We start from the raw sequence: 14,100 nt of genomic DNA, 5'->3' as shown, positions 1-14,100 counted from the left end.
AAAAAAAAGCTTTCCTTTAAATGATAGTCATTTATGCAACACTTAGCTTTTTAATATCCTGATGGCTTTCAAAGGAAGGTACTTAGAGACTAAAAGTGTCATGAAAGTGATGCTCATTCTTTGATGGGAGGGGTTAACTCTGTCACTTTTCAGGTTTTTTTTTTTTTTAAGATACGTACAGCCTCTACTATTGTCTGTCTGCTCTACTGACTTCAGAGTTAATGGTGCACATGTGGTTTCTAAAAGGAGAGGGGCTGAAATCTGAATGGGGGGGATGATGGTTTAGAATTATATTATTAAAAGTTCCATCACTAATGTAATAGCCTGAGTGACTTCCTTAGGGAGTAACAAACCCTATAGCATATGCTTCTGGTTAGGGTATTGCCAAAGGGATATGTTTTGCTCTGATATTTATAATTTATATGTACTGTAGTGCATTTTTATGTCATAATCTGTATGTTTCTCTTTGTGAAGGAGTAGTAAGTAAGCTGTTTTATTTTCTGCTTTGTAGAATTTGAGAAGATGGGGTTTCCAAACATTTTAGGAATACTTGAAAATAAACTACAGTTCTTACTAGATATTTGCTATGATTCCTTAGGGAGATAAGAACTTCATCAGTAACCTGCTTTAAAACAAGCTATACTGAATAGTAACTAGCTAAGAAGCAACAACTGAGCCTAGAAATTTAAAAAACGTAGAAGTCTTAGAGTATGGTGATGATTCCATGAAGAGAGGGATATTGGGACCTGAGATATTGGATACGAACTTGGGAAGGAACATTTGCCTGGAGGTTAGTACTTGGAAAAAATATACTGAAACTGAGGTAATGGCAGGGCTGAGAAAGTCAAACCTCTTCTATTATTAAATGAGCAGGTTTATAAGCAGGTACACTGAAGACAACAGAAAGCTCTCAAATATTTTGTTTGCAGCTTCAGGAGTGTTCAAAACTAATCTTCTTTTAAGTAACATTTTCATGCAAGAATTCTTTATCAAAGCTTAGAATTCACCAGGAGATATCAGCTGAGTTAATGTCTTTGTCTTCATGTTGCAGAGGAGGAAAAAGTCTGCTAATAAACCATGCTTCTGTCCTTCAGATATTTCAACATTTTAGGATAATATGCTTAGATATTGTTGTTTTTAATCATTTCTCTTGTTAAACACAACTTTGTACCACCTTTTGTGGCCATAACATTTTATGTTTTTTATTTTGGCTAATAAGTTGAAATATAACTGGTAAAATATCTGATATACTTCTCCCTACCCCAGTCTTTGTGGGCTGCCATTTTATTCCTCAGTCATCTCCATCTAATTTCTTCCTTCATCTGTAGCTGAATGTGCTACTATTCTTCAGCTATGAAGCTAAGAGATTGTAATGTTGCTCTACAAAAAAAATTGCTCTGGTGTGCACATTCTTCTTCGACATGCTGCATCATTTTTCTACTATTAGCTCAAGGTGTAAGAGTTCCAAGGTGTGTTCTGAACTAAAGTCCCCCGCTTGATTGCATTGGGGTGCTAAGGCATTTGACTTGTAACTGAAACTATGTTTTAGAGATTAAGAGCTTAATTTTCAAAAATCCTTTTCCTTTTTGCATTGCAATGTGCCACTCACGCTTTTTGCACATGCAATTTAATTGAGTACATATGATTAATAGTTGGTATATAATTACCTGGTTGGTTAGCTAACAGTCTGATTTGTACTATTCAGCTGCTAATTCTTCATTTTGGGGCATACTTTTAGGGACACAAATATTAGTTGTATAACAAGTTGCCAGGCTGAAATTTGGGCTTAAAGCTCAATATGTCACCTTTCGTGCTTCACTTGATTCAGAGGTGAATGTGAACTAGAAGTGAATGTGATGGTGGTCTTGCTGCGGTCCATTTGGTTTAAGTGCCTTACATTGTAATTGGGAAGGGAGAAAGAATAATGTGGTATATGAATGAAAGTGGTTCTGCTTTCAGATGAACATTGTCTTTTGCTTTCAACAGTGAATTGTTACCTCTGCTTTTAAAACTCTTAAAATGTATATTTAAATCTAATATTATTGTTTCTTTTATAGAGGGGCAATTAAGGCATATAAAAACTGGGGAGCCATTTGTTTTTAACTACCGTGAAGATTTGCATAGATGGAACCAAAAGCGCTACGAAGCTCTTGGAGAGGTATATGCTGTGTGTGTGTGTGTATGTGTGTGTGTGTGTGTGTGTGTGTGTGTATACACTACGTGTGCTGTAGTTTTCTTCTGTGTATTAAAATATAGGTAGAAATGAAATTATTTTAATTCCTACTTGTTCTTTAAAAAAATGTTCTGCATTTTAATGCTCTAACAATAATTTAAATTATTTACTGTGTAATTTATAGTGTTGCAGTTTAAGTCCTGGACTACATCTTTTGACCCTCTTTTGTGTTTAAAGTAGAATATAGTTTGGACGGTACAAACAGAAAAGAGACAAGGTGGGTGAAAGTCTCTTTCCTTCACCAACAGAAGTTGGCCCAAGAAAAGATATGTCGGCCACCTTGTCTCTAGTATCTGGGACCAACACAGCTACAACAACACTGCAAACGAACAGAAAAGAGTATTTTTCATATCTTATGATAGCTTTTTTAAAAAAATACATAATTTCTCTAACTTTCCTCTCCACCAGCCAAAGAATAGGTACTAAACTCTTGTGACATCATTTTCCATATGGGAGGGACATATTAGCTGAATCGGCTGATTTCTCTTCTTGTCTACAGCTGGTGGAGAGAGCGATCAGGCTTGCTAAAATAAATGTTTGGATTTGACCATTTTTGTTTTGGCAAATGGTTTTTCCAAATCTTTTACTTTCTGTCAGAATAGTTTGGAATAGGATGCTTCAGTGTTATTTTCTTTCCCTTTGCTTACTGAAGTATTCTATAGAGATGTGGTGAATTTGCTCTGGAGCGTATAATACTTCTTTCATTTGTGTGAGAAAGTGGCCTTCCAGTTTGTGTGTCCTACTTCTTATGCATGGGAAGCCGTAGCATTGAGTTGACATGAAAGGATACTTTTGGCCACAGGGGCTGTAAGAACATGCATGTCTGGGTCTGTACTGCTCTGCCCTGATTGTTCCTGCCCAATAGCAGAGAGCAGTTTGAGCACAGTGACCTGTCAGTATGTTGGTTCTGCTGTAATCAGTGGCTTTTGGAGACCTTCCCTGAAAACAAATTCTTTGATGCACAAATTGGTGCTGTTTTCTCAGAGACTTTGTCTCTTGTTGTCCATCCTTGAGAGGGACCGTGGCACTATCAACAAAAAAAAACTGTGATCAACCTTTGCCTCTGCTCCTCATTCATTGGCCATTTTGCCTGACTCTCGGATCAGGCTCATTTTTTGAAATGCTTTGGTCTTCATTTCCTCTTTCTGTAAACTTAACTCAAATTACTGAGGGATGTATTTGATTGTGAACATATTTAGAAAACATTTTGTCTTTTTGAAATTTCCTTTCTGTTCAAGTGTAACCATGTTAAAATATTAAACACAACAGCTCACAACCGACTGTGCCAAAATAAATAGTATAAATTATCTTGAACTGGTTTCTGTGACTGCATAATGAGAAATGTACTTAAATTTATCCGTTTTTTTTTTTTTTTTTTTTTAATTCTCTTCTGCTTGTGATGGTGCCAAGGGTATATTTATTAAGATTGAACATATATATAAAAAATTAATTATGGGGTGTTTTCTAGTTATAACAGGATTTTTGTATTTTCTGAGAAATTCTGTAGACATTGACTAAGTGGGCTCAAGCAAAGGGTAGAGAGCACTAGTCACAAAAGTGATTGTGTGCTCCTGTACCTGATTGATTGGATAGCATAGACAATACTCCTCTTCCTCTGACTGAGCCATGGTAGAATGAATGGAGTATGATCCGAGGAGCTAAATATAGTCAAAGTAGTGATTGCTGGGTGTAGCAGTTGGGACAAGTCTAGAGAATGTGCAGAAAGGAAGGATGCCCTTCCTATAGAAACTGAGGAATGGAGAGGAAGGGGAAGAGGATACAGGTATTAAAAAGGAGATGTATGCACACACACACATCAAATATACATAGTATTTGTTTTATGTAACATAAATAGTGCACCATCATGCAAGAAAAAACACCTAATTTATATGGCAAAGAAATGTAAATTACAGAAAACCTATATCAGAAAATTTCTATGGGATTACCTAAATAATAACATGTATTAAAAATTTGGTTACACTACCACCTCCCTTTACTGAGAAAGCATAAAATAAATCGAGTGGTGGAATATTTTTCTGAATTTAGTTAATATGTCAAGAATATGCCATGGATCTACAAAGAATGTAGAATTTTTCATCATGATATAGAAGAACGTTCATCACTTATGAATAGCATAGCCTTGAGTGGAAAACATAATCAATCCTTTGAAGTGTTAAAATCATCTTTGTATTACATAATCATGTGATACAATTCCATTTTTTTTAAATTGTGTCTTGGTTTTAATTTTGCATTTCTAGTACAGTGCTTCTCAAAGTTGGTCCGCCGCTTGTTCGGGGAAAGCCCGTGGCAGTCCGGGCCTGTTTGTTTACCTCCTGCGTCCACAGGTTCGGCCGATCGCGGCTCCCACTGGCCGCGGTTTGCTGCTCTAGGCCAATGGGGGCTGTGGAAAGTGGCCCGCGCCGAGGGATGTGCTGGCCGCCCTTCCTGCAGAGGAAATTGATGTGTACCAGGCTTGTTCTCCCAAGGGGAGTTTCTGACACCCTGCAAACCAAACACACTGGTTCAGGTAGAATAAATAGATTTATTAATTATAAAGGTAGATTTAAGTGATTATAAGTCAAAGAATAACAAGTCAGATTTAGTCAAATGAAATAAAAGCAAAACACATTCTAAGCTGACCTTAACACTTTCAATGGTCTTACAAACTTAGATACTTCTCACCACAGGCTGGCTGCTCTTCAGCCAGGCTCACCCTTTTGATCAGTGGTTCAGTCGCTTGGTGGTGGTGGTGTCTGTAGATGTAAGTGGAAGAGAAAGAGTATGTCAAAATGTCTCTCCCTTTTATCATGTCCTTTCTTTCTTCATGGCTTCCCCCCCACCCCCTTCAGAGTCAGGTGAGCATTACCTCATCGCAGTCCCAGAAGTGGGTGACTCCCAGGCTCTAACAGATTCTTTTGTTGCTGCCTAAGCCAGTGTCCATTGTTCCTGGTAGGCTGGGCTTGGTTTGTCCCATCCATGCCCTGACGAGGTGTGAACTGCATCCCTATTCTTGGAGAGTTTTTGCATGGGCTTGCTTTAAGCCATGAGGATACATTTTCAGCCTCATAACTATATACATGAAATTATAACCTATAACATTACTGTAACGATTACTATAACATCACTATAACAACCATGCTCAGTGCATTATGAGCCTTCTGAAGACACCCAACATGAAAAACTTTGCACTGGATACTGCACAATCATTTTATAAAGATGAACATGGGGGTGCTGGGTGTACCCCCAAGGTACAGAGGGTCACACTAGGACACTCTCCAGTAATGTGGAAGACCTATGTTCAAATCCCTTCTGCACATCAGGCAGACGGGGGAATTGAAACCATAGCTCCCACATTCCAGGTGAGTGTCCTAACCACTGGGCTGAAAGTTACAAGGATGGGGCAATGGGACCAGCACCATTCCCACCTCCTCTTCCTCTGGCCATTTTGTGAATGGAATCTCAGTCCTGGGGGGAAATTGGGGCCAAAACTACTCTCTGAATTTGTGTCAAAATCATGATTGGTTTTGTAGGACTGAAAAATGGATTTGCAGCAAATAAACTATTGTAGGGAAAATCCTGTTCAGCCCCTGGAGCCCCAGGATGAGAATGCTCTGTGGATAGAGCATGTGCAGGTCAGTTGGCAGAGTTTGTGAGGGGATGGAGATTGTTCAGTGCAAAGAATTAAGTTGCCAAGCTCTAACAAGTCTCTACTTAGTATATGTGAATTGCATTTTTTTTTTCCCCGAGAGTTCAAAACTTAGCCAAATGTGGGTGAATTTTCAAAGACAGTAAAAGCGCATCCCTGACACAAAAGAAGTCCCTTGCCAAATTTCAAGTCCCGGCCCAAGACGTGGTGGTGCTAGAGTTTCTCAATGAGACAGTTTTCTGAATTTTTTTAACATGTGCACAACAATGTGTTTTTTCCTAACCTTATTCTCAGATATGACTGAACTGTTTTAGTTGAAATATAAATTCATTCTAAGGCAGACACGTGACATGGCTAATTTAATCCCAAATGGCAAAAGTTTGGCAAAATTATACGTAACTGAAAATGGAGTGTTATAATGGAAGGTGGAGGACGACCTTAACTATAGGCTGTATTCCCTGTGCCACCCCAATAATACATTTCTTTGCAATTGGATTCCCTTTTTCTTCCTCTTTTCTGCCTCTGAAATCAAAAGGCTTGCTTTCAAACAAATGGCTTTAATAATAGATAGGGAGTGAGAGTTACAGAGGGGAAAAATCCCTCTAAATAATCAGCAGGTGTTTTAACTTTTAATAGTCTGTTTACCGTGACCTTTTTTTTTGGTGAGTAAAGAAGGTGGAGAGACAATTAGTCATTTTTTGGTCTAACAGCTATTCGAAGAATGAAGACCACTAAATAGTACCTAAGAAAAGTTACATTTAAATATAAATGCTTGTCTTAGCTGCGTGCAGTATTCATTTGCATATGTTAAATCCACTTTTGAAAATCTGATGTTTGGAAAGACTTTTACTGAAGAGATTGTCAGATGTGCATCAGTGAATCCTTCTAGCTTGTAGGCAGCAATTGGCGGTAGGTTCATCATAGTGACATGACAGTACGCAGGGTTCAGAGATAGTTTCATAATTATTGTTAGCACGTTTCTTGAAAGAAGTGATGAGCGTCTCATAAAACCCAGATGGGAGTATGTTACATTGTTGATAAATGTGTTTTTACATTTTTAAATTGAAAAACAGTGAAAAACAGAAAAGATACAATAAGGCAGATGGTTGTTTATATAACTACTGGCAAGTTGCTGTGATTTGAAGAATGTTAGTTACAGTTAAAAAAGGGGGAGTAGGGGGAGTGTTTCAATGGGTTAGTCATGAGTTTCTTAAAATAAAAGCTTTAGAAACTTTATCTCAATCAGAATCGGATCCACTCTCGGTCTTGCATCCTAGGCTGACATTGAGTATGTCAGCACTTAGCAGACTTTTGCACATACCATTTTCATGCAGTTGGAAGACTTGAGGATAAAAATCAAGTGTGAAATCTTCAACTGTTTAATAGCATTGTCATGATAGATTTGATTACCATGTAATCTCTTTCAGCCTTTAGTGGTTTTTTTTCTTTTAGGTTTTTCTCTTTTGAAATAAAAACTTCTATCTAAATATAGTTTTACCCTGGATTTTTATTGCTTCTAATAAAAAACAGATATTAATTGCACAGCAAAATAAATTTTATTTGCCATATTCATTGTTCACATTGCCTTACAATGAATAGAGCATCTAATACCAGAAACATCAGTGTGCACAGAGGAGAAAAAAGAAGTGAGGATATAAAGTCTGCCCACTATTTGTGGGAGAAGAGGTGAACAAACAAGCTGCTTTTCTATTAGATAGATGGAAAGTAGAAAAATTATAAAAGAGCAGTTCTTAAACAGAACACAGATCAACATAGTGTGGTGGTGAAAGCACACTGATTTCATCTTCACTAGATGGTTCCATTTCAATGATTCCATTCCATTGTATGTGTGTGTTTAGTGTTATTTTCCCATCAAGAATCGTCAGAAATTTTTGTGTAGAGGATACCTCCCACTGCAGAAAAATGTCATACTTTGCCTGGAGTTTTCTAGAAAAAGGATAGATGTGGAGAACCCCTTCATCAATAAAATATTTTAAAATCTATTTATATTTATTATTCTCCTCCTTTGAGTTGCAGAACTCAGGAAAAATTAGTGAAATGTTTAAATTTTTAATTCCTTTACTAGATTTTCTCCCTGTTCCTAGAATCAATAAGATTAACAAATACAGTACCTTTAGCAGCAGACTTCTTTTTTCAGTTTTCTGGGAACATCTTGAGATACACAGTAACCTTTGATGTTCCAGACTTGACAGAATAGGGATTTTGTTTTATACAAGATCTACCAGCTGTGCAGAATCTTCCCTATGGGGATCTTGATATTAGCTCTTTCTTGGTTCAGGCATGTTGTTCTATATGCTGATCCGCCCACTGGAGGATTGCCTTTCTGTTTTACCAGTCTAATTTACTGTTTAATGTTAATGGTGGCGAGTTGAAGTAGCAGAGTTTATACTTTATTATCAGGAACCTGGAACTTGCTTTGTACAGTGGATCATATTCCTGTGCATTTCACAATTTGTTCTCAGCTGAGGAATTTACTGTAGAATTCATTCCTTGATTTAGAATTATGCATCAGAATCTTCTCTTTTCATTTAAAAAGAGAGAGAATTCTATTCCTTTTTGTTGTGAAGATAATCTTCCAAAAATAAATCATTGTACTGTTGTATTCCTGAATCTGCAATCAGCCTGACGCAGTTTTCAGAAGTGGGAACTGCTCCATTCATATCAGTTGGGTGTTAACACACAAACTCAGTGACAATTAAATGTCAACATCAGCTACTTCAGTGCTGGTTGTTGAAGCAGAAATACCCAGTTAATGTGCTTGCTGTTGTTGGATATGGTAGTGAATATTGGGGAAGTGGAGCAGGTGGACACTGTCACAGGTTGGTTAGATCGAAAACAAAGTTCAAACCCTCCTACCTCGACCCAAATAATTGTTTAAGTTCCCTTTCTGCCTGTCCGCAAGTGGGAGGGAAAGTAGAAAAGCATCTCTTCCCTGGGGCCAAATGCATCAACTGCTTCCTCCTTGCCAAAACTCCAGACTTACCTGTTTAGAAGCCAAAAGCTTTAGCTTGTTTTAATCTAGTTGCCAAAACCTCCAGCTTTCCTCTGACAACTTCTGCAGTGCAGTTACACATTGTCAGTGTGAACTTCTCAGGCACATGGTAAAATAAAATGTGTTATTTATTTTGATAAATTCAGTGGAAACTGCTGATAACATAATTAAATTAAATGTAAAAATCAATAAACTGATGCTGCTATAGAATGTCCAGCCTGCCTTACTAACGAGGGCCTTTGAAACAGTATTTAGGTTCAGCCACAGTTTATGGAGGTATTGATTATAGCTTTATCTCTGGTCTGATTTAAAACTTCCAGCAGTTCTCTACGGGAGAAAAGTTGAGGTCTGGTCTCTATTACAGACCTATATCAGTATAACTATATTGTTCTGGGGTGTGAAAAATCTATACCTCTGAGCGACGTGGTTATACTGACCTAATCCTTCCCCCACTCCTGGCACCGTGTAGGCAGGGCTATGTCAGCAGGAGATCTCCCGCCGACACAAGTACCGCCTCTAGGGGAGGTGGATTAACTACACCGACAGGAGAGCTCTCTGCTATTGGCATAGAGTGTCTTCGTTAAAGCACTACAGCATGCAGCTGGATCGGTGCAGCTGCACTGATGCAGCGTTTTAAGTGTAGACGTGCCCTGAGAAAACTAAGAGTTCTCTGGCTGCTGTAAAATAGGACAGAAGCTTAATTTTTTGTACTTCCCCATGTTTTATCCTCTTCCTGCTCAGGAAATTCAAGAAGTTCAAACCACTAATTTCAGCTCTTTGGCATATTGTTCCTGCCATTTCAGCAGTGGTAGGCTTAGTCTGGGCTGGGTAGGGGAAACGCATCCCTTGAACACTTGTGCAGCACCTCCCTTGTTGTGTGCCCCCCATCCTTGTGTGTGTGGGGTGAAGGCATGGGAGTGCCTCTCCTCTTGTGCGGTGGCTCATGGTGTGCCAGGTTCGGTCACAGAGATCTCCTTGGGAATGTCGTCTGGTGTGCTGAAATTACTTCTGAGCCCGTTTTCCCTCCCAGCTTGGGACTCCAGAACCCTGCCTTGTTGAGCCAGACATGCTAGCCTGCTGCAACACAGACTCAGGGTTTGGACCACGCCCCCAAAGCTGCAGACTTTAACCAAAAACAGCTCAGCAGGTTACCTCTCCAGCACCCAGACACCCAGTTCCCAATGGGATCCAAACCCCAAATAAATCTGTTCTACTCTGTATAAAGCTTATACAGGTTAAACTCATAAATTGTCCGCCCTCTATAACACTGATAGAGAGATATGCACAGCTGTTTGCTCCTCTACGCATTAATCACTTACTCTGGGTTAATTAATAAACAAATATGATTTTATTAAGTATAAAAAGTAGGATTTAAGTGGTTTCAAGTAATAACAGAACAAAGTAAGTCACCAAGCAAAATAAAGCAAAAACACGCGAGTCCAAGCCAAATACATTAAGAAACTGATTACAGGTAATATCTCACCCTTAGAGATGTTCCAATAAGCTTCTGTCACAGACTAAACTCCTTCCTCGTCTGGGCCCAATTCTTCCCCCTAGTACAGTCCTTGTTAGTTCCAGCAGACATCTCGGAAGGTAAGCAGGGTCCTTCTCCTGACTGGCCCCCTTTGTCCTGCTCCACCCTCTTTTATAGCTTTGGCACAAGGCGGGAATCTTTGGTCTGTCTGGGTCCCCACCCCTCCTTCTAAATGGAAAAGTACCAGATTTAAGATGGATTCCAGTATCATGTGACATGATCAAATGTCCTGTGAGACCCCAGCCTCCATTCTTCCTGGGTTGGCCCACATGTACACAGAGCCATTTACAGTTCATTGATTCTGAAGCACCCTTAATGGCTTCCACTTAATATGTTTACATCAGTAATACAAGTTTATATCTTATTATCCTAACTCCAGACATAGAAATAATATATGCAAATAGGATGAACACACTCAGTAGATTATAAGCTTTGTAATGATACCTTACAAGTGACCTTTTGCATAAAGCATATTCTAGTTGCATCATATTCACATTCATAAGCATATTTTCATAAAGCATATGGAGTGCAACATCACAGCTGGTTCTTAAAGTGCTGTAGAAGCCAATTGCTCCTGCACATCCATGTAAGCTACTATATGATCTGTTACTGTTGTTTCCACCAATGTTCCCTCCTCTCCTTTTTAGTTTAGTGTTAGAATTGGGTTTCTGGATATGCTGTTGGTAATAAGAGTAGTGTAATAACCTTTTGGGGACAGGGAAGAAATTTTCCCCACATCACTGAATCAGCCTTGGGGAGGTTTGGGAACTTTTGCTTTCCTCACAGCAGCCTGGAGGTCTGGTAGGTAGGGTTCCTTTTGTGTTAGTGGTGTAATGTTTGATTGTGGACAAAGAAAGGAAAACTTTTTTTAAATAAGTAAATGTCATAGTAAAAACAGAAAAGTTGGCACAGAAACTCAGGGAAGGTATAATTCCTAATATTACTTCTAAACTTCTATTTTTGAAAATTGACTGAATTTCAATTTGGAGTCCCTTCAACTTCTACCATGGTTTCCAGCAGCACATATGGCTTGTCACTTGACTCTTTTATTCCAGAAAAGTGACACATTTTTCTTTCTGAGACAGTTTGACAGTTCTAGAAACTTGTTAGCTGGTCATAGTCAACACGAAGGGGATCTAAGGTTGGTCACAAAGACCTAGTAGGTTTTTAAAAGTGTTAAACCTTCTCTACGCTAGTGTTTAAAGACGTTTCTTAAAATGTGTTAGCTAGACACATTTATAAAATTGATTTATTTTCCTTGTCTAGACATGCCCGTAGTGTCCCAGTCATTGACCCAAAAAACTGTAATACTGGTGACTAAAGCAAAGAGGGCAAATTTTGAATGTGAAAAAGGTCAGAGTGCTGAGTTCAAGGAGTCTCCTTCCAACTGGAGTTCTTTTCACATTAGCCCCTAATTCCAGCCCCCACTTGCTGAAAGAAGGCCTTCCCCTTCCCCCATTGGGACCAGTTCTATCCAGACAGCTTCTGTTGTCATTTTTAGGATGGAGCCGTCGAGCCTGTCATTCCCAGCTACTGTGACCTCATCTTGCCTCTGGTTTTGATTGGATAGGTTGAGGGAGAGAATTTTGCAACGGGTTTTGTTTTGGGTTATTGGAAGGAGGAAGGTTTTGCTTAGATTAATTCCCAACACATTGAATGCTACCATTTCACTGTCAGTATTAGCATGGGGTGCGGGTGATTGCCCAGAAATCAAGTAAATGAATACTAGATAGATCAGTGGTTTGATACTATGATGATAGAGAAAAACCTAAGATTGGATGTTGTGTCTGAAACAGAGAACAGAACATCACCTTAGTAGAAAACCTGTAAGTGGGTACCACTTACATTAGTGCTTGGACCCATAATATAGTATTTAATATTTTAACATAACACAATTGGCGAATGCCACCAATCACATAGCAACCTCATAGGAGAACTGACCTAAACTGCAGAATGACTCTAAAAAGTTACTACAGTGGGCTTCCAACAGAGAGTTAAGATTTAATATTAATATATATATATAGTGTACTTAGCTGTCTCCCAATTTTATATTTTTCTCTGTCTGGTAGAAGCAAATCTATACAAACAAAAAATGTAACTGGGATGGTAGCAAATTAAATATCAATTCACAGGTCAACAAAGAAAATGCTGGGCTTGTTGACGCTGACCTGAATGCATATATGAGATTAATAATATCTAACGCTGGTGCACTACATAGCCTTGATATGACAACATTTTGAATGTTGTGTGTAGTTCTGGTTGCAACAATTTAGAGGATGAAAAACAAAGAAAATACAAAGTGAAGTAAAAGTAAGATAAAGATTGGAGTCCAAGACTTGCACCTCTCTATAGACTAGGAACAAGAGACTTGGGCAACATATTCATAAACTACACCTACTTTGTTTCTGGACTCGGGTCCACGCATATGGTTGTGCCAGAGCCCCCTTACCATCCATATCTAAACCCCAGAAACACAGGTTTCAAGACATGTCTGGGGAAAGAACATTAGCAGACCTGAGGGGTGTGGGTATGAATACGCCTCGGGCGGTGGCATGGCCCCACACCCATGACAGTGTGTAGTATGGACGGGGCTAAAGGGCGTGTTCTGTGTCCTGAGTTCAGGAGTCCTCAAGCCCTGTTCCCACAATGTACTGAACCCTTTCCTGCCTTACCCTGCCCAAATCTATGAAGGTTTCTGTCCTCCCTTCTTACCTGTAGTAATGAGCTGTGCTGATCACCCTGGAACAGTTTTCTGCTGCACTCTTTTCACCACTACGTGTAGACATGTAGAGAGCAACCACATGGTCAGCCGAACACACCTGGGTTCTCATGAATGTGTGGTCAGAGTTCAGTGTCCTCCACAACTTCTCCAGCAGCACCGGGACCTTACATCTATACTGTTCCTAGTCCAGAAGCAGTGGTCAAGTCATGGCCATTCAGTCACACCACCAGCAATTTCCTGTGCCTCTGTGTCATAGGGCATCACTGAATCCGTCACCATCCCACTCACTTGCCTTTGACTTGTGAAAAAGGTTTGAGTCCATTTACCCAGGGTTTTCACCTGTCGTGTACTGCAATCCAGACAAATTTGTCTCAGGAGCAGGAGCGGAACCACATTGTTGGTCACTTGCTCCATCTCTTCCACCAAGTTGGGCAGGAGAGAGCAGTGAGAAGAAACTGCCATTGCCAAATTTGTGAAGATGTCAGCAGTCACCAGCACATAGCAAAGAGGAAGGATCCTATATTGCTTCCTGTGATATGCAGAAGCCTGGGATACCACCCCTGACATGCTAGCTGTAACCTTGTATACAAATAAAGGTGATGTGCATGCGGGTATATCTAGCTACAGAGCATGTACCAGCACAGCATATGAAAACATTTGGCCACCTGGGCTCTCCGCCCCCTCCCGCACCCCCCGGAGTGGGGAGCTCAGGCAGCGGCCAGGAGTTGGGAGCCCGGGGCAGCTGGGCTCTAACTGGAGCTCCCCACCCAAACTGGGGTAACAGCCCAAGCTGTGAGCAGCCAACAGCTAATGTAAGTAATGCGGTGTCTACACAGACTCTGTGTCACCCTAACTACACTGACATAAGCCCTACGCCTCTCTTGGAGGTGGAATTATTATGTTGGTGTAATAGGGCACTTACATTGGCGGAAGCAAGTCTGTAGTGTGTACA

General features: G+C 39.8%; 1 protein-coding gene across 1 annotated transcript in view; it reads left to right on the top strand.

Moving 5' to 3' along the window:
- The window catches only part of ARB2A (ARB2 cotranscriptional regulator A), a 354,588-nt gene that overhangs the window by 43,698 nt on the left and 296,790 nt on the right, over positions 1-14,100 (top strand). The window contains exon 4 of the mRNA XM_065406106.1: positions 2,058-2,158. Within this exon, the coding sequence (XP_065262178.1) occupies positions 2,058-2,158 (101 nt within the window). The remainder of the gene's footprint in view (positions 1-2,057; positions 2,159-14,100) is intronic.

Source organism: Emys orbicularis, chromosome 6 (genome assembly GCF_028017835.1).
Source record: "Emys orbicularis isolate rEmyOrb1 chromosome 6, rEmyOrb1.hap1, whole genome shotgun sequence".
NCBI classification, from domain to species: domain Eukaryota; kingdom Metazoa; phylum Chordata; order Testudines; family Emydidae; genus Emys; species Emys orbicularis.
This window is presented reverse-complemented; position numbering and strand designations above follow the sequence as displayed.